Here is a 23828-nt window from a genome sequence, read left to right on the forward strand (position 1 = left end):
GAATTCAAATCTTTTCAAAACACATTTTTATTTCTTTTAATGGAAGCAGTCATATCATCTTCACTCTAGGATTTTGTGATGAAATGAATTTGAATTCTTTGAGATCAAAATGCAAAGTGAAAGTTTGGGAAAGTCGTTTTATTCCCTCTCATTCAACTTTCAAAAAGTTTCAAATTTCACTCAATTTCACTCAATCATTCACACAACAATCAAACAAACAAACAATCTATTTATTTAATATAACATTCCAAAATTTAAAATTTTGGGATGTTACAGCAAAATCATAGCAACATCAATCTTAGAACATAGTGGATACTAGGGATCAAGCCCTAACAAATTGACTTGATTACATGATAAATATCATCCAACTCCATCACTGTCCAGCAAGCCTACGAAGGAGTTACTCACTCCCAGTGGTGAGCATCATGAAATTGTTGATGGAGGAGGGTTGATGACGACGACGGTGGCAAATCCCCCTCTCCGGAGCCCCGAACGAACTCCAGAACAGCCCACCTGATGAAGAACAAGAGGTGGCGGCGGCTCATATTGTAAAACGCGATGAAGCTTCTTCTCTTATTTTCGCTCAGGGAAACGGAATTTATAGAGTTGGAATTAGGGCAGATGGAGCCTCGTGGGCCCCGCAAGGCACCAGGGCCCTGTTGCCTTGTGAGCAACTGGTGCACCCCCTCCGGTGGATCTTCGTTCCAGTATTTTTTATTTATTCAATAAAATATCTCCGCAATGTTTCGTCTGTTTTTCGAGAACTTATATTTCTGCACAAAAACAGCACCATGATAGTTCTGTTGAAAACAACGTTAGTTCGGGTTAGTTTCACTCAAATCATGCAAATTATATTCCAAAACAAGAGCAGGAGTGTTTGAAAAAGTAGATACGATGGAGATATATCAATATTCACTAGATCATTGATGGCGCGCGTTGCCGCGCCCGTCCATTTTGGCAATTGAATGATTGGAAATTGTATAAAAGTAGACACAAATCATGAACGTTAGATGGATATATGCTTGCAAGATTACCAATTTTAACATTTGATAGAATAATACTCTTAAGAATGTCATAAAACATGGATGCATAAGAAGCACCAGTTTTGGTTATGCTCATCTTGAGCAAATAAGACAATAATGGAGATCACTATTAGCGTAAGCAACATCAATTGAATTCAAATGGTCGGTCAGTGGAAAATCAGACAATACACAATAGAACACAAAACCTAAACCATACTTCACAAAAAGAATGGAACAATGCCACAATAGTGTCTCACTGCCTAGTTTACACTTCTTCAACCATAATGTTACTAAAACTCCAAACAAGTTATATGACCACATTGTGCTATTCATACTCTTTAAACCTAGAGTTGACGACCACCCACTCTTCTTTATGGCAACAATGCTTTAGAATACAACATCATCACTTTGGCAACCGCAAACAAAAATTAAAACATATATATCCGGATAATGTCACACCTAGGCAATTTCTACCATTTGTACTGTTCGGTCATTTTGGTAAGAGTGCCTTCTACTGTTGTGAGATTCTCCATCGTTGGATGTCAACGCAGAGAAATTGGTTTCTTTGTTAATTTTAATTTAGATATGAGGAAGCCTTCAACCATGCAATAGAACAAAAGATGAGATAAAAGTGATTTAGTGCAACCAAAATAACACAAAATATGTTACGTGCCAATTTACTAAACGTGTAACACCAATGCACAACTTACTCTGATCAATCATTGTAGCATTTCTGAGCTTATCGAAAATCATGTGCATAATGGTAGATGATGATTGCACTCAGGTAAGCCTGCACACACAAAAACACTTTATAATTAAATACTTTTGGCATTCAAATCATGATGCTAACAAATATGATCGTAAGACATTTTTCATTTTTTAAATGAATATTTTATTAGGGGTAAGCTTCAAAGAAACAGATAGCATGCTATTTTTTATTCAGAAAACTTATTTGTTTTCACTGCAGAGTCCTCCCACTTTGCATCGTAAGTACAAAATCACCTAAGTAAGGGTATTTTAGTGTATAAAAAATATTACCATACATTGGTTGGTGATACATGGAAAGCAACGGCATCCAAGTACCTGTCAGGAAATTGAATGAATGTAAGATGAGTAAATTGTGAAGCACTTTAATGGAGAGAAAAATTTAGATATAGACGAAATCATTTATTTACCCCTCAGTTTTTGTCAAAAAGAAGTTTAAACAACCAACTCTTCCTGTACCATCAGCATCCCACCTTTTTCTAACCAGTTACCTGCAAGCAATATGAATGATGTATATATCACCTCCTGGATTGGCTCCCGTCTACAATCGACTGACGGGAACCACAAAAAACGTATATAATTAACTAACGAGTTAGCTGTTTGGATCCACACGATCCAGACCAAGGACAAGGATAGGGAGGAGACGCACCATCACGGTCATGTAGAAATGAACGGAGTAGAAGAGATCAAGCGAATCATCCTCCCACATATCCTCCTTGCATGGCTGAGTTCTTGCCTTGCTGAAGCTGGCTTTTACACTATTACAGCTCGCATGAAAAAATAAGAATCAAGTAGGGAGTGGAGAACATGTGGGCAGCTAGGATTCTTGCTGCCAGATAGAGGAAGATGGGGGCAAGGGAAGAAATAAATGGTGTGAACTCCTAATTTTGAAACTACATTAACGAAGGGCTAACAACATTTACATATCCAAACAAAGTGTGTCGTTCATGGGCTGCACAATTGTATAGAATTTAAGAAAATGTCATACAACCTTGTCATACCAATCGCGAGCTGGTCCAACTTTTTCAAATCATTTGACCTATGTATGAGAAGATAACACATGGCAAAGGTATGCATACTTGAAGGCACATAAGCAAAAAAGCCAAATTCAGAGTTGAACCTACAAAATATATGCATTTTTTGCCTAATTTATTGTTGACTTTATCATCAGTTTGACTTCAATATATTGGTAGAGAAATCATTGGTAAATTGATTAAAGGAGCTCCAGAAGAGGGGGCCTGAATCAGGTAGTGGTTGCCCCCATACATGCCAAGAAACTCGAGGATGTATCAAGTCTCAAACCTACAGACTTTCGCCCCACTTTAATCTCTCTATAAGAATAGTATACCCGAAGAAGCATCAGACAGTAAGTTCTATTTTCTCCCTTTTTTATCCCATGATGGGAAGATTCAAAATCTTCAGCACATGCACAATCATGTTACCGAAATTCCTTTGTAGATCGCCCATTGAGCATCGCTCATGCAGCAGCCCAAATGAAACAAGAATCCACGTCAACATCCGAAGAGGACACTGATGGGAAACAAATGAATCAATCAATCAATCAAATACTTGAGTTGGGGTGTGGGAAAAGAAGACCAATAAGTCATTGTTGTTGTTGGGGTAGCCCATGAAGCTAAAGCACCTTGTCTCGGCACAACCATGTCCATCGTGAACGCGGGCGAGACGATCGTCACGTCGTTACCCGGGAGCTATAGGATTTGGCTGTCAAACAAAATAAGGTCGAAGGCGATACGAATGTGAGACGGATGATGGTGGGCATCATCTATAAGGAAACAGCTGAAGATTAAGAGGCAAGTAACGCATCTTCACTCGCCACTACCATAACGAGAAGAAGATAGTCGAGCTTCATCGCCGTCATTACGGTGCCGCCGTCTACACAGCGACGGAAACGAAAGGGGCGCTTCGACGCTGGGCCAGTAGCGGCCGTCGATGAAGAAGGCTGAATCGCCTGGGAAAAGGTAAACATGACAGGCCTCTCATAGCGCTTTCTCCGATGTGGTCACGCGGCCGCGGTGGCGCATCTCGGAGTTTCGCCGTACGTCGCCAGAGGAGAGTGATCGAGATCCGCCGCCACGCGAGGGACGTGACCTAGTGTCCTATTCTTTTTTCTGGCTGCAGGACGCGATCGATACAAGCCTATTAGGCCCAAGTTAATATCGGACGTCCAAAAATGTCACTGGAGCAGCGGCCCGGCAAGGTTAGCGCTTGTTAGTAACGTACGCGTGATTCAGAGCTAATCTGATGGCCAAACATGCTTAAAAATAAGGATTGAACGGCTGGGAATGTTGATGGCATGAGAGGGCTGGAAAAGCGCTCGGTTATAATGCTTCTAAATGTCTCAAAGTTTTAACACCTTGCATTATGCTTTGCCAGGTATATAAAGGGTTATTCAGCTTGCAATTTAATAATTCACCATCCAGAAAATACTTTGCTTCCAAAATACGTGGACACAGGGAATCTGGATTATTAATAAGCCTCCATGTCGGTTTGGCCAACAAGGCTAAATTAAAGCAATGAATATATGTAAAACCCATGCCTACTTGATTTTTTGGGACACACATCTTTCATCATGCAAATCAGTGCATTTTGCTCTGAGCATTCATCTCCTCACCAATAGTGCGACATCACGTTAGTTATTCCCTTGCAAGTTTGTTTGGGAATTTTGAAGACTCACATTGCATACGCCGGTATAGATTGGGAAACCGCCTTGAGGAGCACTTCTTTCCCCCTACCGAGAGTTGTCTCTCCTTCCAAACATTCACTCTTTGCCATACGCGATCAATCATATACTGAAAAGTGTCAGTTATATCCAATCCTGCGTGTCCTGGTAGGCCCAGATACTTATCATTAAGAGCTTCAATCATAATATTTAGGGTGTTGCAGGCTTGCACCCTCACCCCAACTTCCGTTCATGGGCTAAAAAGATGCTAGACTTATCAACACTAACCTTCTGGCCTGAGGCGGCACAATATGTGTCAAGTGTATGCTTCAAAGTATTAGCATTTTTCAAATTTGCCTTCATGAGAATCAAAGAATCATCTGCAAACAATAAGTTTGGGATAGTGGGTGCTTCTCTACAAACCTTAACTCCCTCCAACAAACTTGTTTCTTCAGCATGATTCAAAAGGGTTGTGACTTGTGAGGCCTTTGGTACACAACAAAAGCAGATACAATGATAATGAATCACCCTGTCGCTCTCAGTAATTTTAAAATTAAGGCGACACAGTATTCAACCGGAGCAACATAATTCATGACCATGTCCAACCAACTAGCATGAAATCTCGGCTTCAATAAAATATTTTCTAGAAAGACCCATTCCACTCAGTCATAGGCTTTATGCGTATCCAGCTTAACATCACATAATCCTTCTTTCCCTACATGCTTATGTGTGAAAGCTCTCATATGCAACTAACACGTAGTCTCTCATTAGTCTTCCCGGTACAAAAGCACTTTGCGCAGGGCTAATAATGTTAGAAGTACTTCTAACTTAGGACATGCAGCGAGCACTGGCCTTTTGGTTCAAATTCCTCTATTCTAAAGAATAAAAATATCTAAATGATAATGCCGGCACGTGTGACATTTAGGCCTCGTTTGATAACAAAGTATTACAAAAAAACAAAATATTGAAAACCACAGTAATTTAGTCCGTAGGTACACAAAACCATGTTTTTGCCATAACAAAGTATTTTGAAGTATTTATAATACTTGGACCTGTTTGACAAGAGCTGTTTGAAGTAGTTTCAAATGGTGTGTTCAGCTAGCTACACACATGCAAACTGATTAACGGCCATGCACTAACTGAATGGCCAAGCTAGACGCGCCATGCGCAATCTCGGTGTTACACTTACAAAAGCAAATAGGAGTATGCAGTCAACGGCGGAGCTGCACGTTGCCCGGACCAGCTTGGTTTTCTTTTGCGTCTGAGATCACCGAGAGCTGCGCGTGGAGGCACGACCTAAAGCTCCGCAAGATGGTGGTCTTAGTAGTGGATCATGCGGCGAAGCTAGCTTCTCGTGAACTGAAACAGCTTGGCCTTCATCCGCGTTGTCGTCCAGGTAGTTGTTACCGTGGAAAGAGACAGGCCTAGCAGCTTGCTCCTCCCCATCAACCATGGCAGTTTGCACTGCACTGTACTGCTTTTCCTTGATCTGTCCATGACTGCCCGATCAAGACGACCTCCATAGAGGCATGGACAATGGTCCGGCAGCTTGGGAGCGAGCGAAGATAGCAATGAGCTCGCCCCTTTCGCGTGCTTAGTTTAAAAAAGAAGAAGTCTGGGGTTCTTTTTTTAAAACAGAGAAAATACCATGGTATTGTGATGAGGACATGGCTACCACAATTACACCCATATCCCCTACTGTTTTACCTCTTGAAACAGTTGTTAGAGCTCAGATACGTCAATTAAATTATCAGGTACTTTCATTTCTTGGTAATGTTTCTAGTGTTCATGAGAATATGATGCTGCCTAATTTAGATACATTTGTGTTGCTTGCAATTGAAGGACCTGACACGGATAAGAAGGTTGAACATTGGAGCATGGTCAAGCATGGAGATGAAGGTGTGTGCGAAGAGAACAAGAACGAAGGTTCAAGTGGAGATTTCCGGACTTTGAAGCCATCATGATGACATACAAGATGATGGACGAAATATACAAGATGGCCTTTCATAAATTTCGTCCATAGCTTATTATTGGTGTTGCGCCACCTTATTTTGGGCCAGGCCCATGTAATCTATTTTTAAAGTCCATATTATAGGGAAAACGACTTAGGAGGTGTTTTATTCCCACCTTGCCAAGGGTGGACAAAAACCCCTCTCTTTTCCCTATAAATATAGCCCTTAAGGCATCGTTTAGACTTGGGTTTTGTTTAGATTAAAGTTTGCCATAGCTGCAACTTCGCGTACTTCGTTTGTGTTTAACGACCAGACAAAGGCGTCTCAGAACCCCACCTTGATCAATAAAGCTTTCCTCTTATATTCGCAATATCCGGATTGCAATCTTAGTTTCTTGCTTGTTCTTCGTTTGCCAGACCTTCGTGGTCAGGTTGATCGTGCTCCGGCGTGGTCAATAACCTCTTGGAGTTGGTTTAGCGATTGCTAAGGCGCGACGTCCTCGCACGTTCGTAGTCGGATCGTCAAAGTCGACTTCCTCCAAAACGATAGCCACCATCTCATCGAAAGACGGGACACCTTTGTCTCTATCATATTGGAAAAACTGTAGTATCAATATCATAGTTTTTAGTGGTTGTCAAACAGCTCAAAGTAATTAAAACCATGCTAATCCTAAAAATTGTAGTATTTCAAGAATACTTATAAAATACAGAGCTATCAAACAGGGCCTTATTAACATGGCCCAAACGCAGTCGATGCCGTTCAATTCATTTGCACGAATACTGAAGCAGTTGTCATCTGGGTCAAGAGCCATGTAAGCATCCATCATCGTGTGAGCGTTATCATTTAGTGCCGCACGTGTGGGTGCTCCTCACCTGGATGGACAAACGATGCTCGCCCGAACGTGTGGGCGAACTTGCTCTTCTCCCACACGACGATCGCACTGTGGTATATGGCAATTACAATTGTGCATATGTGACAATTAGTTAACCACACACGGCAATTATGATTGACCATACATGGCACTATGGTTTGACCACACGTGGCAACTCCAATCAGTTACACATGACAAATATATTTAATGATACATGACAGACATGCCGAATATAGTTAATAACACATGGCAACTAAAGTTGATTACACACGTGCTTGCGCTCACGGGATGGGGTGAGCAGTTGCCACACATGGTCATGTCGGTCGTCGTACCTGCGCCCGAATGTGTGGGCAATTTTAATATTCGCCCATACAGGATCGTGTGGGCTGACTCCTGGGTACGACCGTTCAGTCATATGGTCGGGTGTCCATTGTGCCACACGTGACAGTTATCGGCGTCCTAAAAATATACCCTTAATCTCTACTATCTAAAAGAAACGTAAGGTTCCCTCTCCCCTCTTACGTCGCCCACCCTTCGTCCATCCTTTCGTACGACCCCCACGGCCCCACCCCACCACCGATTTTCTTTCCTCCCTCCACCGGTTTTCTTTCTGCTGGTTCCCTATTTGCCGGTTTTATTCACATCTGGCTGGATGGACCCGCTATATTTTTGGCAACCAAATAATTCATGTATGGTAACCAATCTTTTGTTTTGTAATACAAACGTGATCAGTACATGTATGGTACGGTAATGAATACCCTCCTTGATTGCGCAAAAAAAATGAATATCCTCTTTGGTAATGCAATAAACTCAATGGAGGTCATCAGTTTCCTTTCTTTTTTCCACCAATCGGTAAACAAATCAGAAGGAAGCAATCAGATGCATGTACGGAAGATAATCGCGGAGACCGCGCGTGGCATGCAGGAAGAAATTGTCGAGATCTGCGGAAACGAAGGAAAGAAATCTCTAGGCTGCTCGCACTCCCCCATCAACGGCCCTACACATGCACTATCCATTTGGATTTTCTGAAAACGTGATTCATATATCTCTTTCTTATCCCTATGGCCTATCGTTGTGGGCACGTTTCATCTGTATAGACGCGGGCGACCGAACGGGCTCACCGGTGTACCGCACCTCAAGACCATGATTCTCAAGATGCTGCGCCACGGCCGCCCGCCATGTCCGTAGCACCCACTGAGGTGAGCTCCTTGCATTCGCGTACGTGCATTAGCAACCATCACATCAGCTTTTTAATTGTGCTTATGCGTGGTAAGAAAGCAGAGAGATCACCAATAAAAAGGCGGCAGCAGCAGCTACTGCTGCAAGAGCAAGACAGGACAACGAGAGCATGTGACTCCAATTAGAATTCAGATAATAACAATCCTGCGGTAGTGGACAGTGCTTATCTTCTCAGATCATGCTGATGTTGTACATGAGAAATTATAAAGGGGAAGTACAGATTCAGGTGGTGAAACAGTTAAGGAGTACAAGCTCAAGACAGTCAATGATTCAAGGCATGCACTAATGTCCAGATTTCCATACATTCCAGTATGTTGGTATATGTTAATGTATAACCTATAAATTGTGATCATATGCCATGGGCACTGCTGATGGGATTTCGTCTCGAGAGACTCGATCGTCATCGAAGAGCAAGATGACAAGGGTGGAAGCTGGACCACATAACATCATGTTGTACTACTCTGTATTTAGAGTGATCATTGCATGCATCTTTCATTATTTTTGTAAATAAGAAATTTAATATGACGTCTCCTGTGCAGGTAATAGTTGTTTCACTTGCAAATTAGACATACAATACACTTCATCTCCCAAGCGAGGTAGACGACAATATGATTACGTATGTGTTGGTGTTCGAAAAACACAAGCAGCTATTCCCTTTGTAACATAATATAAGATATTTTTAGACATTATTGTAGTGTCAAAACATATCTTGTTGTAGAGGGAGTAGAACTCAATCTTGGGGTTTCATTGCCCGTTCATATTCTGTCCATATAAAAATGGGACCGAAGGATGCATTACATCTTATATTTGCTTTCTAGCTAAATGTTTATGAACAAGACATGATTTGGCAAGATGTGCATGAGGATTGTAAAGGTATATATTTGCCATGATTGTACTGAACCATTAGAATATTTATGCCCTGTTGCAACGCACAAGCAATTACCTAGTAAAAGAATAAAAGCCAGGCGCGAGTATGGCCGTTAACGGAATCATCATGATACATAAGCCCAACACGATCACCGTCAAAATCGGGATCCAACCACATTTTACGCGCCCGATCTCGTCTATCGCCGCGGTTTACGTGGACCGTTTCCTTCCGGGCCTTCCTTAACCTACGCTAAGGCGTTAAGCCTCTATAAATACGAAGGCATTGTCACGCAGCTTCCGTTAATCATCCTAATCCTACTGCTCCGTCCCAGGAAGGAAGCCATTATTGCTCCGTTCACCTGCTGCTGCCCTCTCCTGTGTCACGCACGCCGCCTCTCCCTCCCCCGCTCCCAGCCTGCAACCTCGGGTTCACCAGCACAAGTACAACCGGAGAGAAGCGGGGTTTCGCCTCCAAAATCTCTCGTCGATCAAAAGAAGTTCTTGAGGTCGATGTGACCCCGTTTCCATCTTTGGAGGTTTCGTAGAGAGGATGGGTTTTGCGCGGGGAATGTGCTGGATGGATTCCCGAGGTCTCTGTTGAATCCAGTTTCTTGGAGATTTGGGAGGTTTGATTTCGTCCGAGCTCAGGACGCCCAAACCGTTGTGCTTGTGTCCCGGGGAGATTATTTGAAGCGGCGGAAGGTGGTGCGACATGGTACCTGCTCTTATCTCATCTCTTCGTCTCATGTAGTTTTTTCTTCTTCTTTTGTTTCGTGGTGTGGCCAGAGCCAGAGCCAGATTCGTTGGTAATCTAAAACAGAGATATGTTTTTTTGGGTCGATTGTGCGTAGAGATATTGGCTTATAGTCGACTTGGGCATTGTTGTGGTGGACGCAGATCCCATTCGGCCCGGTGAAAGGCCAATCTGTTTAAGGGCCTCTTTGGATTGCAGGAAATTGAAAACGTAGGGCATGTACAATGCTAGGTGCTTAAGGAGGCCCTTAAACAATGTTGGGTTCTTATGCACCAGTACTTAGGGTACAATGCTAGATGCTTAGAAAACAAACAGAGTTTCTCTTAAGCACCGGTGCCTATTTCTACATGAGAGATACCTAATTAAGCGTCTACCCTCTACAAATAAGCACCGTGCTTAAAGAAACTAATGTTTATTTCTCTAAGCACCTCCCCTAAGTGCCTTGCATTGTACAAGGCTTATTAGGAGAGACAATCCTTGCGTCTCAAAAAAAAAATTTGACTTGCAATGCACATAGGTGCTTACGTTAAGTAGACATGTTAGAACTGTATGGGAAAAGGGGTGGTTACTTTGGCAAGCACCAGGACAGGAGTACAGGACCGAAGCAAACTCAAGCACTCGCTTCATTCTCCAAGCACCGGCTTATCTTGATGTGCACAAAAAAAGAACCTGGATATTTTTATTGGGGCAGCTGTCTAGGCACCTGCACTGTACAGGACCTTACTATGAATTCCTATAGGATTTCGAAATACTGAAACAAGGCATTCATTTGTTGCTGTCTCTTTGTGGGTTGGGCCTCTCCACCTCTTCAAGGCCATGTACATACCAAGAAGTATCAGGATGTTGATGATTTTCCCCCTTATTTTTCTGATTGCCAGTACGTAGCATGATATCCGACCAACTGACCAGTGACACTCAGATCGGATATCGTATGGTAACTAGTATGTTTTCCCATTCGAATAGATAGTTTTATAGATGTTTTTCAAGAGGTCTCATTGGAATTTGATAAATTGAGTTTATCCCGATATGGTTACGAAGAATACACATATTTTGTTCCTTTTCATGTTATGCTTGGCATTTTCTCAATCCAAACCTAGGTAAACAATATATCTGTTACAACTAGAGAAGGTTATATTTTTTTTTGCGAGATACTTCTACGCTCACCAATGCACTAGGCGGTGGTTCTATGCTCACCAATGCACTAGGTGGTGGCCAAACTGAGCACCTTTGGTCCCAGGTGAATGCTATAGAACGAAGGCTCAAGACGAGCTCGACTTTGAATTAATAAAGCTCTCAACCGGCCAGGAATTATGACGACCATCATCTTACAAGGAAAAGAAAACGACAAATACAAAGCGCTACCAAAAAGATTACAAACACAAGGAACAAGAAACAACCAACGAAATGAAAAATGAAAGATCTGCTTGACATCAACCATGCCGCTTGAGAACCTCCGTCCCCGATGGGAGGCGATCACGCAGAAGCTGCCACATGAAGATCTTGATCTACACCGAGGGCCGCTTTCCACAAAGATGTGGTCCATGCAAGAGTATGCACATGACATAGGGCGCTATATGTTGAGCCAACAGAGAAGAACCCCAAAGGGGTCAAACGCCAACATATGGCGTCCGGATGGTCCGGAAGCATCGGCGGGAGGGCCGCCTGAAGGCAGGCCAAGCAACAGTTTCCTCAGGGCCAAATGTTCGTCGTAATGAGACATTCCAGTTTCCATTTTTAGTGTCCGAGGAAACCAACATCATCGGGTCCACGCAGAAGAGGGTGTCATCTCCATTTCCTATAGAAACGAAAAGCTAGTTGAATCTCATGCTTGATTGATTGAATATACTTCCAGAATTGAGACCCTTCCCTATGTTCACAAGTAAGAAGAGGGCCACACTATAGATACTTCGTTTTAATAAGCTGCCCCCCCCCCCCCCCGCAACCCCCATGATCCGCCATACCCATCTCCGCATAAGGGCCACATTCATGCGGCAGGACACGGGAGTACCTAGACCCGCAGGTCCTTGTGCAAGCAGATGTCTGCCCACTTGACCATACGGTATTTGTGGCGCCCATCCGCCGCCTGCCAAAAGAAGGCAAGATATACAAACCCATCATATACATGGGGAGGCTAGAGACACGAGTCAATAAGCATGGATTTACTCCCTTTGGACACAACCCGTCCCACAAGCATGTCAAAATCCCTGACAAGGATCCTTGAGCCAAAAAGCGACATCTCCAAGTACGCAATGGGGAAGGAGGATAACTTGTAGTTAAGGTTTTTTGCAATCCGCTGCTGATCGGCGGACCAATACCCCATCACCACAATCTCACTCTTATCAAAATTGATCTGAAGGCCGCACATGACCTCAAAGCAGAGGAGAAGGAACTTGAAGTTGATGGTATCAAGTTCTGACCCCTCTACCATGATCATGGTGTCATCTGCATATTGGAGGTGGGTCGCCTCCCTTTTGATGTTAAGTGTTGTACTACCGCTCATGATCCAACAACACCAATGGTCACTGAACCACCTCCACTCCAAGACTAGGCGGAGGAAGGACCAGTCAAGGCGATCGTATGCCTTTTGGAAGTTGAGATGCGCCTTTCTGGCACTCCATATGAACAATTTCATGAAGAGCCAAAATCCCATCATGTATAGGACACCCCTTCAGAAAAGCGAACTGGCGTTCCACCACGGGGGCAAACCGCGTCGCACACACCTTACATACGACTCGTTGAAGAACATTGATCACTGTGATCGGCTGATCGGCCCAAAGTGTCGGATATCTGTCGCCCCAACAATTTTGGGAATCAGGGTAATGACACCAAATTTCAAGCGGGGCATGTACAATGTCCCAATATAAAATTGGTGGAACATTATCATAATCATCGGCCGGAGTTGCGCCCAGAACTTTTGGAAGAAGGAGATCGGGAGGCCATCTGGCTCGGGGGTCGAATTAGCCTTCATCTCAGCAATTGTTCGACCAACCTCCTCTGGCGAGTTTGGCAGAGTAAGTTCTGCATTCTCATTCGCTAAGGTCCTGGCCTCTACCGGCTAGCAGTCAGCAGCCAAAGAAACCCTGGATCATGGCTCTGCCATGAAGAGCTCCTTATAGAAGGAGTAAATGTGAGTAGAAATCGCTCCTGCTTCCTCCAATAGGACATCTCCATCCCATAAACAAGGAATGGAGCACCTCCGCCACCGCCCATTTGCAATGGCATGAAACTATGGAGCTATTTTATTTGGTATAAAACTTTGTTTTAGAATCTCGGGGATTTACGGTTGCAGATTGGTTGATTATTGTTATATATGGTTTATGGTATGTCTATTTTGTATGATATATGACAACATACTTGTATTCTAGTGATTTTGATCAACTTCATATATTTGTAATCAGCAGTTGAGCACCATCCATGCTCAAATCCAAATCAACTACTTTTGTAGCCTCAGTAGCTACTCTATGCTACATGCATGAAATTTGTCCTGTAAACATTGGTTGCATTTTCTGTGCACTCTTAATTGTTGCTCTATCCGTTCACATTCACTTGTCATATGGATCTGATAGCCGGTAAGGCTAGCCAGCTCTTCAACATACTCTTGACTGTTAGTCCCTCATTTCATGTTTACTTTACACTTTTGACCATGTGATTTGGTCACAAATACATGTCACCTCACCTTTCACAAAGTCACATTTCACAAGTTACACTTATCCACCCCCACCGACTCCACGATACATTTTGTAGGCCCATGCCATATGTTTTACTACCTCCTTTCTGGTTTATTAGGCTTGTGTGTATCCCTAGATTAACAATTTGACCAACATAATACAATTTATATATCACAAAAATATATATCATTAGAAACTTCCAAGTGGTATATTTTCTAGTGGTATAAAATTGGGATATATTGCTATTATTATATTGGTTAAATTGTTAATCTAGGGATACACGCAGGCCTACTAAACTGAAAAGGAAGTAGTAGTTATGAAGGGCATTTTGGTGATTTTGCACGAAACCTGATGATTGCGTAGTTCTGCCTAAGTCAAATGTGACAACTATTTTTGAAAGGATAAGGTAATTAATTTAGTTTCTACAGATATTTACAAGTAAGGAAACAATGTACATTAAGTTTTTCTTAGACAATGTACGTCTATCATGTGTTGGATCACAATAGCATTAAAAAAAGAAGTGTTGGGTCACAATCTATACTCGTAAGTTGGAATATAAGGTCATTCCATGTTAGTACGCATGCCTAATATTTGGAACTATTGAAATGTATCATGTGGCAACCAACTATGTGTAGGATAGCCTACGAGCGAGCCTGCTAATGCCAAAAATACCAATTCCCTACCTCTGCCTGTGAAGGAACGTGATTTAAAGCACAGATAATTTGCCTTGTAACATATTGAAGTGACTATATTGAGAAATTTATGGCTAAACTCACAAGTTTATTAGATCTAAGAAAATAGTTTGAAGCAGGGCCTCAAGGTATTTAACTACTATACCCATCGATGGCTTTTTGCTGTCTAAGTTGCTTTATCTATTTCATGTCTACGCCTCCATAATTCTCCCTACTTCCTTTCCCATTTCCTCATGTTTTCTATCCGTTTCCATTCTGTTTGTTGTGGATAGACCTTTCTTCCTTTTCTATTTTCTTCATTCCTTTTGTTTTCTCCGTTCTCCTCACCTTTTCACCATTCTATTTGTTTCTTTATGATAGTACTGTGTATAACTTCCCTAACATTTTTTTATCACCATGCAGGCTGCTGTATGTGAAATCTGTGGAGATGTTGGTTATGGACATCTTTTGCTATCTTGTGATCACTGCAAGTGTGCCATGCACCAGTATGATTTTTTATCCACTATAATTATTTTTCTTCCAAGTACAGCATGCAGCAATTTAGCATAGATGCTTCGTTTATAGCTGTTTGTATAAAGATTAAGTAGTCAGTTCAATGTAAGAAAAGTCTGATGATAATTCCAGACCTGTCATGTGTATTAACTATTAAAATGCTTTTTCTGTAAGATGTTTAATACTTCCTCCATTCATAAATATAAGATGTTTTAATACTTTTGTGAATCGGATGTATAATAGACACATTTTAGTGTGTTTGTTCACTCATTTCAGTCAGTATGTAGTCCATATTGAAATATCTAAAACATCCTGTATTTGTGAACAGAGGGAGTACATGCATAATAATTTTTGTCAGAAAAGGAATACTAAAATGTATACATCCAGGAAGTGATGTAGTGTGCTAATGCCTATGTTTTTAAAGCGTCCCTAAGGCGACGCCTAGGCGACGCCTAGGCGTCGAAGCGCTCCCCCTCCGCTTTGGAAAATCGACCGCTTTGGGCGCCTAGGCGTCCAAAGCGCCCGCCTAGGCGTCGCCTAGGCGCCAAAGCGCCCCCCCTCCCTAAGGCGGTAAGGCGTCGCCTTAAAAACATAGGCTAATGCTTTGCACTCAAACATGTTGGCAAATAATGGTGTACAATTTGAAGCAACACTATAATCATCGGGAGTCTAAAGTGCTAAAACTTATCAATGTAGGTATCAAACTTTTCCATGAAGGGAACTAATAGCACATCACATGCCTTTACCTTTAATAAGGCTAAAATATGTGTTGCACTGTTTATTTTCTGGAGCATATAGTTAATATGTGCTGTCACTTCTTAGTATTAATTTACCTATGATGATATAATTATGTAGCTATCTCTGAATAGTGACTGTGTGGACAGATACTTCAAGTTCTTTTTGTACGTTTCCTGGATGCATAATGCATGGATGATTGCAGAACTTCTACCTCACATATGAATGTTTCTTAGACCTTGCAACTCATGTCTGCTTCTGTTGATTTCTGGACAATATATTATCATGGTGCTATGTTTTCAATAGCTGCTGCAACCAATTAGTTAGATTGTTGAAACATTTGCAAAATAGGTGGCTGCATTCATAGCTTGCTCATCTGTTCGCCACTTGTCCCGTAAAAGTTTTGGCTGCACTCATGGTGGAAGTGTAAATCAATACTCAATCAAATCTATTTTATTTCTTGACGTTATGCTTGTTACAGGACAAACCCAATAAGTTTTAATGTTCTCATGGGAACTTATTATTGATCACGTCAGATGTCATACATTGATTACAGGACAAGCCCAATAAGTTCTGTTACTACGCTTCTTATCTTTTTGTTGGTTCCCCCAAAAGTGCTACTTGCTCTCTGCTTATTGTGAGTAATCATTTTGTAGATACTGTCTGGCCAAGGTTCTTTTTGATGGATCATTAGTAGAACGCTGGTTCTGTGATGAATGCCTGCCAAAGCGTGGTGAAGTTACTTATGAGGGATTTTTGCAGAAGGCGCCAAAACATGCTCGTTCTGGTTGTGTAGTACGCCGGGCAAGTACCATAAGTGTGAGGTCAACAAGGGAAGCAGGGCCATGTAGAAACCATAAGAGTAAGTCAGAGAAGTCTAAAAGTAAATCTCGAAGAAAGAAATGTTCGTCAAGCAAGAATTCTATGCTAAGGAAGCACAAACAAAAGGGGTCTGATATGCAACCAATGGGTAATAAGACCATTACACGAGATTGCAATGCTCCCAATATTTCTTGTGATAGTGAGAAGGAACTTCATTCCTGTGAAGTCATGACCATTGAAACATCCAAGGCCGGCAAAGCGGAGAATCAGCAGATTGACCATGGACATTGTGTTCATACATTAAACAATGATTGTGTTGCAAATTGCTTGCCAGCAACGGTAAAACAAATCAATCTCCAAAACCCATTGGATGAATTTGAACCTCCTCTAGGTGATGCAAGGCAATTGAACCCCTCAAAGGACAGTGACTGCCTGTCGCCAGGGAACGTTGAAATTGAAAATCTAAAGGGTCATGTTACACCAGTCGTAGCACGGGGAAATCAGAGTGTACCCAATATTTCTTGTGATAGTGGAGAGGCACTTCATTCCTCTGAAGTCATGACCATTGAAACATCCAAGGCCGACAAAGAGGATAATCAGCAGATTGACCATGGACATGGTGTTCATGCATTAAACAATGATTGTGTTGCAAATTGCTTGCCAGCAAGGGTAAAACAAATCAATCTCCAAAACCCATTGGATGAATTTGAACCTCCTCTAGGTGATGCAAGGCAATTGGACCCCTCAAAGGACAGTGACTGCCTGTCGCCAGGGAATGTTGAAATTGAAAATCCAAAGGGTCATGTTACACCAGTCATAGCACGGGGAAATCAGAGTGTACCATCAACACTACTGGATCGGGTGGATTCAGGTTCCTTCCCAGGAACCAATTTGAAAGAAATCGTTCTTCTGGAGGACAGTGATACATCAGCGGAACTTTTTTATACTGTGGAGAATTGTGTTAAGGACAATCAAGGGAAGCAAATACAGCTCATTATACTGGACGATGATGAAGAAGAGGCTGCGGATGTGCAGTCAGAAGATTACAATCATCGGTCGCTTGAGTGTGATGGATCACTGAGCAAGCGTAGAATAGGCATGGAAGATTGTGTCAAACAAGCTGTACAGACTGGTGATTTGAATGGTCAAAATCTCAATGCTGTACACCTAGATATTTTGATTCCTGAATCTTGTGAGATTACTCAGCCTGTGAAGAAACGGAGGAGAAATATAGAGGCGAATGAAGATAACAAAGATGAAGAGGTTTTAATAGGTACCAGTAATCGTAAATGTGCTCTTGATAATGCTTCAAAGTTGACATCAGAAACTTTAGTTGCAACGGATCCTGTTTTCGGATCCAGGATGGCATTTGATTCAGAGTTTGCCAATCAGCAATCTTCTATGTACTCACAACCCACTGATGAACCTATCTGGAGGTCTGCTTTTCCTCAACAATCATAGTTATATTATTATTGTGTGAAATACTGATGTCTCCCCATTCTTCTGTTTTCATGTCAACAGTGGAATACTTAAGATAAACAACGAAGTATATATCTCGTTGACTGCACACCTGTCGACCACAGCTTGTGGGTTTGTGCGGGAATTCTCAAGGTCGTTGCAACCAGTAGTTAAAGTAATCAAGCTCCCTCGGTTGGAAGCCTGGCCAGAGAGTTGGAGGACATCAAGGCCTACTGATGGCGACATTGCATTGTATTTCTTTCCGCCCAGTGCGAGGTGTGTAATGTGTTTGCCTTTATGATTCTCCGCATCTTTTTCTTCAGCTCATTGTGATACTAAAGGTCCCATGTCCTCATCTCTAGCCCAAATGAAGAATCGGATGGGCCAGTGGAGGAAATCATTGATAGTGGTGCTGTCTTACAAGCTGTTATTGGTGTCGCTGAGCTGCTAATCTTCCCCTCCACAATGTTGCCAGCGCAATATCATTGTACGTGTCCAACTGGAGATTAATTTTCTTATTTCTGCATTGTCTTCATATGCTACACATGGCATGCCATTCCACATAGTCAACATGCTTAAATTGAGATTGAACACGGTTATGTGGTTATTATCAATCTGCTTACTTAGAGGTCTGTTCTTGAGCCAACAAAAAAATGATTGGATAAGCTTTGCTTTGCATCATAGACCATGGCTTTACCAGTCATTGATTAAAATTTGTTATGTACAGTGTGCCAGGGCAAACGCTACCTGTGGGGGATGTTCAAGCGTAGGGAAGATGAGTCCGACAGTGATCATCTAGTTGAAGAACAAGATGGTTCAGCATGTGCCAAAGTAGGGGAGATACAAGAACACATTTTTATGGACCGGCAATATGAAGTACAATGTGTTTCACCAGATCATGAAACTTCGGCTGTGAAGCATGTCGTGCATGTTGAGAATCAATTGCTGGTGGAGCAGAACTGTGGAGGGCAAGAGACGGCGATGAGTGCTACGATGGGCCTTCACTCACCTGGCAACAATTCGTCATCTGCAGAGCCGAACCCACCAAAGGCTAGATCAAACTGTTTCACACAGCCAAGAGCTGACAGTAAACCAGATGTGCCTGAAGAAGTGGACCACCAAGATGAGCAAAAACTTCACCAAGCCATCAGCTGACTCTGCGGGACCTGCTGCAGCCACTCCCAGTCCAATCGATTCTGCCGAGTGTGGGGCAGTGCCTCCCATGACTCAATTGTTTGGGTTTGTCACGGCTCGGACACCAAGAGCGCAGAAGCTCATCCAGGAGATGGTCAGTGAAGGTGCGCTGTTATTTTCGGTGACTGAAGAGATTGCGACCGGCGGATCTGCAGTAGGCAGTAATACTGGAGCACAAGTACATCTGGCACCTGACAGTGCGTCTCCGCCTATGCAGGAGCGCTGCCAGCCCATCGGATTCGTTCCACTGGATGATGATGTGGCTTCTGAAGCCTGCCTGGAATTGTTCCCAGTTCGGCAGGAGCATATTGGATGGACTCCTAGGGTAGAAACTAGCAAGGAGGTAGATCTTGACCTGAGCCTTAGCGCGCGTTCCCGGGCATCGTCTGGGTCGCTCCTGTAATATTTGCTGCCGAGGCAACTTACGAACCTGGCCGAGTACAATTTTGCTGAGATTTCTTTGTTGTCTACCAAGCCGGCAATCTTTTCTCTGTTATTTCCAAGCCGGCAATCTTTTCTCTGTTATTTCCAGTGCATTCGTTTGCAATGTTGCTGGCCATGCTTTTTCTTCTTGTAGTGAGTTACTTTTTTGTACTAGTAATAACCTTAATAGCATCAGATTTGGACTGCGGACCGGTTGGAGCGGTGTGGTTGGGAAAATTGTGGACTTTGCCCACTTTGCAAGAGGGAGCAAGAATCAGGCATCCACCTTTTCGTCAAGTGTCGCTTCTCCATTCGGCTCTGGCGATTAGTCATTGACAAGTTTGGTCTTGCGCACATTGACACCTCCGATTGGCACCTTGAGGACTCTCTTATGCATTGGTGGGATAGAAGAACTGACATGCGAAATCCAGACAAACGAGCGATGGCCTCCCTCACCATGCTCGTCTCTTGGACTCTGTGGAATGAGAGAAACGCTCGGGTGTTTCGCCACAAGAGTGCGCCACCGCCTATTCTTCTTCAAAATATTTTGCTGGAGGCCAACCTGTGGGTTACAGCGGGTGCTAAGAAACTAGGGCGTATTGTTGTACGAGAGTAATTGCCATGCGGTTTTTTTGTAGGGTCACTTGCAATCTGTCAAACTCTATTCTCCTCTTATTTAATGGATGAGGCAAATCTTTTACCTCCGTTTCAAAAAAAAAATAACCTTAATAGCTAAGCTATTAAACTGATGTGTTGTTCCAAAATGGAGTATTTATTTAACCTTAATAGCTAAAGTGACGTGTTGTTGACGATACGTCTCCTAGTAATTTGGTCTGGAGAGTGAGTTAGCTTTTTTGATAATGATTATCAATTTAGTAAGCCCCCACGGCTAATTAGATGTGTTGTTGATGTATAGGACGTAATTATTTCAAGTATTTTAGGGGTGTTTAATTCCTTCAAGTAACATTGCATTCTGGGTGTAACTAGCAGGGTAGGGAAGGCAGCTGAGGAGTCGCCCAAGAAGAGGGCCGCACATGTAGGGGCACAGGGCAACCTACATGGCAGAAGTCCCGACTGATTTATATGTCAAATTTGGATATTGCAAAGGTCTTGGACTGGACTGCTACTCCCTCCAATGCATAATAAGTGTTGTGGTTTCAGTTCATATACTTAATTTGTGTCCAACGACCATGTCAAAACCGTGTATGGAACCCCAACTTTCATCAATACTTCATCTTTACTCGCAATATCTAGATTGCAGTTACTTGTTTTTCGATTGCTTGCGAGAATTAGACTTCATGGCCAAGTTGATCGTGCTTCGGCAATGGTCAATAACCTTTCGAAATTGGTTTAGTGACTGCTAAGGCGCGGTGTCTTTGCACGTTATAGTTGAATGGTCAAAGTCTACTCCACCCAAACCGATAGAGACCTCTCACTGAAAGACCGGGACATTGTTGTGCCTATTAGTCGGCTATTCTGAGCATGTTACCATAATTGTCTTGGGTTGTTTGTTGATATGAAGTCGAAATTGTGACGGTGTGATCTGGGTGGCTAGTAGTATGTTCGATGATCTTCCACTACGTCGGGCTTGTATAATTCTCCTTCGTAGCTCGCCGTCTAAATCGGATATGTGTTGTTGCCGACACGTGTGGCTAATTCCTTGTCATGGGCCTTCGTGTTGCTTGTCATGGCCTTTCCGATGCTGGTTTCATCCATGGCTATTTTTGGTGAAGCCGAAGTCACTTGCTCCAGGAGAAGTGATGACGATGATGTCAATATGAAACCTTGACGGGTTTTCCTTGCAATAGTGTGTGTTGTATCTTGAGTATGCCCGGTTAGCGAGTTGTGGTGGCTTTCCGTAAATTAATTAGGCAGCTTTCTTCTTCTTAATGAATGGACGAGCTAAATCATGTGCCTCCATTTCAGTAAAAAAATATGTGAATCTAAGAGGCCCTTAGAGCGTCAACAAGCGGACCCCTCAAACCCTCCCCAAACGTCCAGCGGACAGCCCGATCACTGTCTGGTCACAAAATTGCCACCCAACCAGACCCCCCAAAACCAGGCCAAACGTTCAGGTTGTCCGGCACCCTCAAACTCAACCCATATGTGGGGTGGATTTGTGGATGCTTGGGCGCGTCCACCACGCTGGATTCGACGGGTCGGACCTACTTCAAATATGCTCCAAATTGACCAATTCCACCAAATCAACAGTCCTGCACCCGTGTCCAACTCGCCGCCCTCCTCCACCCTTGCTCCTCGTTCACGCCGTGAACTGATTCCGCCGTCCTAGATGTTTATGTTCACAAGTGGCTGGCCAGAACCAAAGTGGGACTAGAGTCCATAGCTATGTAAGTTTGACATGCTTCACATTATCATCATTTGTATTGCTAGCTCCCTTCGTTGCATTGTCTTGAGTGATTCTTATTTGCTAGTTGGGGTTGGCGGCCACTTTGTACAACCAAACCGAGGACAAGCCATTCACTTTATCCCATTGTTGGTTGAAATTGAATGGGAACTAAAGTGGCAACTCACCCTTGATGAGCTTAAAAACCCCACCAAGAAGTTGAAGACAAAATATGCCTCAAGCTCCCAACAATCTATTGGATTGGATGATTATGATGAGCAAAGTGAAGGAGCGGACGGGCAAGCAACCATGCCAAAGAGGAACCGACATGTGATGGAAACAAGTGGGACAAGGAGAAGGACGTGTGTGACGCCGCAGCAAGCAAAGTGTTTGCCACATGGACGAACATTTTTTTCCGTCAAGGAGAAGAAGAAGGAGAGGTACCTGCTCTTCCTGTATGTGCAAAGGGAGGGGATGTGATAGGGCCGTAGGTGTCCCGTCTTTCGATGAGATAGTAACTATAGTTTTTGGTGGAAGTCAACTTTGACGATCCGACTAGGAACGTGCGAAGATGTCGCGCCTTAACAATCGCTAAACCAACTCCGAGAGATTATTGACCATGCCAGAGCACGATCAACCTGACCACGTGGGTCTATTTCTTGCAGGCAAACGAAGAACAAGTAAGAAACTGAGATTGCAATCTGGATACTGCGGATTTAAGAGGTAAGTTTTATTGATTGAAGTGGGGTTCTGTGACGGTTTGGTCTGGTCGTTGAACACAAACGGAAGACGCGAGTTGCAGCTATGGCAATTTTTAATCTAAAAACACCCAAGTCTAAATGACGCGTTAAGGACTATATTTATAGGGGAAAGGAGAGGCGATTTCGTCCCCCTTGACAAGGTGGGACTAAAACACCTCTTAGTAGTTTCCCCTATAATATGAACTCTAAAAACAGCCCACGGAAAGGTATTTCGAAATTACATGGCTTGGCCCAAAAATAAGGTGGCGCGACACCTATGATAAACTATGAATGAAATTTATGAAAGACCATCTTGTATTTTTCGTCCATGTCCTTGGATGTCATCATGGTTGCTTCAAACTGTTGAAATCTCCACTAGTAACTTTGTTGTTATTCCCTTCGCGCATGCCTTCATCTCCACGCTTGATCATTCCCCGATGTTCATCCTTCTTGTCCATGCTAGGCCCTTCATTCGTAAGCAAAACAAATGTGTCCAATTTAGGCAGCATAATATTCTCAATTTCTCATGAACACTAGAATCATTACCAAAAAAACAAAAGTACACGGTAATTCAATTGGCGCGCGAGCACTAGTAATTGGTCCAATATGTGTAGCAGCAGGGGTTGTGGGTGTAACAGTGATAGTGATGTCCTCATTGGGATGTTGTTCGACCAAGAGAGGGTGAAAGAGAAGTTAAGCATTGAGAGGAAGAAGATGGATTTGGAGAAGATGAGAAATATGTAAAATGAGAACTTGAAAAGAAGAAGACAATACAACAATTGAGCTCCACGGAGAGAGGTTGAAGCTTGCAAAGGACGCGGAGGATTCGAGAATCATGTTAGATGCTAGTGTCTTGGATGAAGAAAGCAAGTGGCTCCACATGAAAGAGATCAACACGTGCAAAGTGAGAGGCAGATGATTCATTCTTGTATCGCCTGAATTGTTGAATTTTATTATGGCGTGTGCTGAATTGTGATTTATTTTGCTCTGTCAAATTTATGAAGAATTGATGCCATATGATGGGCGTGCATGGCTTTACATGAATATGAGGATTTAGATATGAGCAGTGCATGCATGGCTTTGCATGAATATTTTTTTCCAAAACGGAGG

At 42.9% G+C, this 23828-nt stretch overlaps 1 protein-coding gene and 1 long non-coding RNA gene across 5 annotated transcripts; one reads left to right on the forward strand and one right to left on the reverse strand.

Annotated features, from left to right (window-relative positions):
* Window positions 1–457: 457 nt before the first annotated feature.
* Window positions 458–3913, reverse strand: LOC123115910 (uncharacterized). Of its 3 annotated transcripts, none has more exons than XR_006456826.1 (7): window positions 3628–3913; window positions 3430–3509; window positions 2437–3317; window positions 2198–2278; window positions 2061–2105; window positions 1733–1812; window positions 458–800 (listed from the first exon to the last, which is right to left on the reverse strand). It is a non-coding gene; the product is annotated as an uncharacterized lncRNA (long non-coding RNA). The 3 variants fall into 3 exon arrangements; XR_006456827.1 differs by lacking the exon at window positions 458–800 and adding an exon at window positions 1218–1617; XR_006456828.1 differs by lacking the exon at window positions 458–800 and having other exon boundaries at window positions 1218–1812.
* Window positions 3914–9689: 5776 nt separating this feature from the next.
* Window positions 9690–19742, forward strand: LOC123111123 (uncharacterized). 2 transcript variants are annotated; one of them, XM_044531813.1, is made up of 7 exons: window positions 9692–10111; window positions 14913–14995; window positions 16219–16307; window positions 16394–17995; window positions 18081–18293; window positions 18380–18504; window positions 18745–19742. In XM_044531813.1, exons 4-7 carry the CDS (start codon window positions 16662–16664, stop codon window positions 19170–19172), a joined length of 2100 nt encoding a protein of 699 aa, XP_044387748.1. In that variant the 5' UTR covers window positions 9692–10111; window positions 14913–14995; window positions 16219–16307; window positions 16394–16661; the 3' UTR covers window positions 19173–19742. The 2 variants fall into 2 exon arrangements, with proteins under 2 accessions (XP_044387747.1, XP_044387748.1); XM_044531812.1 differs by lacking the exon at window positions 16219–16307 and having other exon boundaries at window positions 9690–10111.
* Window positions 19743–23828: the final 4086 nt, after the last annotated feature.

This window comes from Triticum aestivum, chromosome 5B (genome assembly GCF_018294505.1).
Source record: "Triticum aestivum cultivar Chinese Spring chromosome 5B, IWGSC CS RefSeq v2.1, whole genome shotgun sequence".
Taxonomy (NCBI): Eukaryota; Viridiplantae; Streptophyta; class Magnoliopsida; order Poales; family Poaceae; genus Triticum; species Triticum aestivum.

Coding starts and splice junctions, on each gene's coding strand:
- LOC123111123 (XM_044531812.1), top strand. Junction 18,294..18,379: donor TTCTTTCCGCCCAGTGCGAG/GTGTGTAATGTG, acceptor CCTCATCTCTAG/CCCAAATGAAGAATCGGATG. Junction 18,505..18,744: donor GTTGCCAGCGCAATATCATT/GTACGTGTCCAA, acceptor TGTTATGTACAG/TGTGCCAGGGCAAACGCTAC.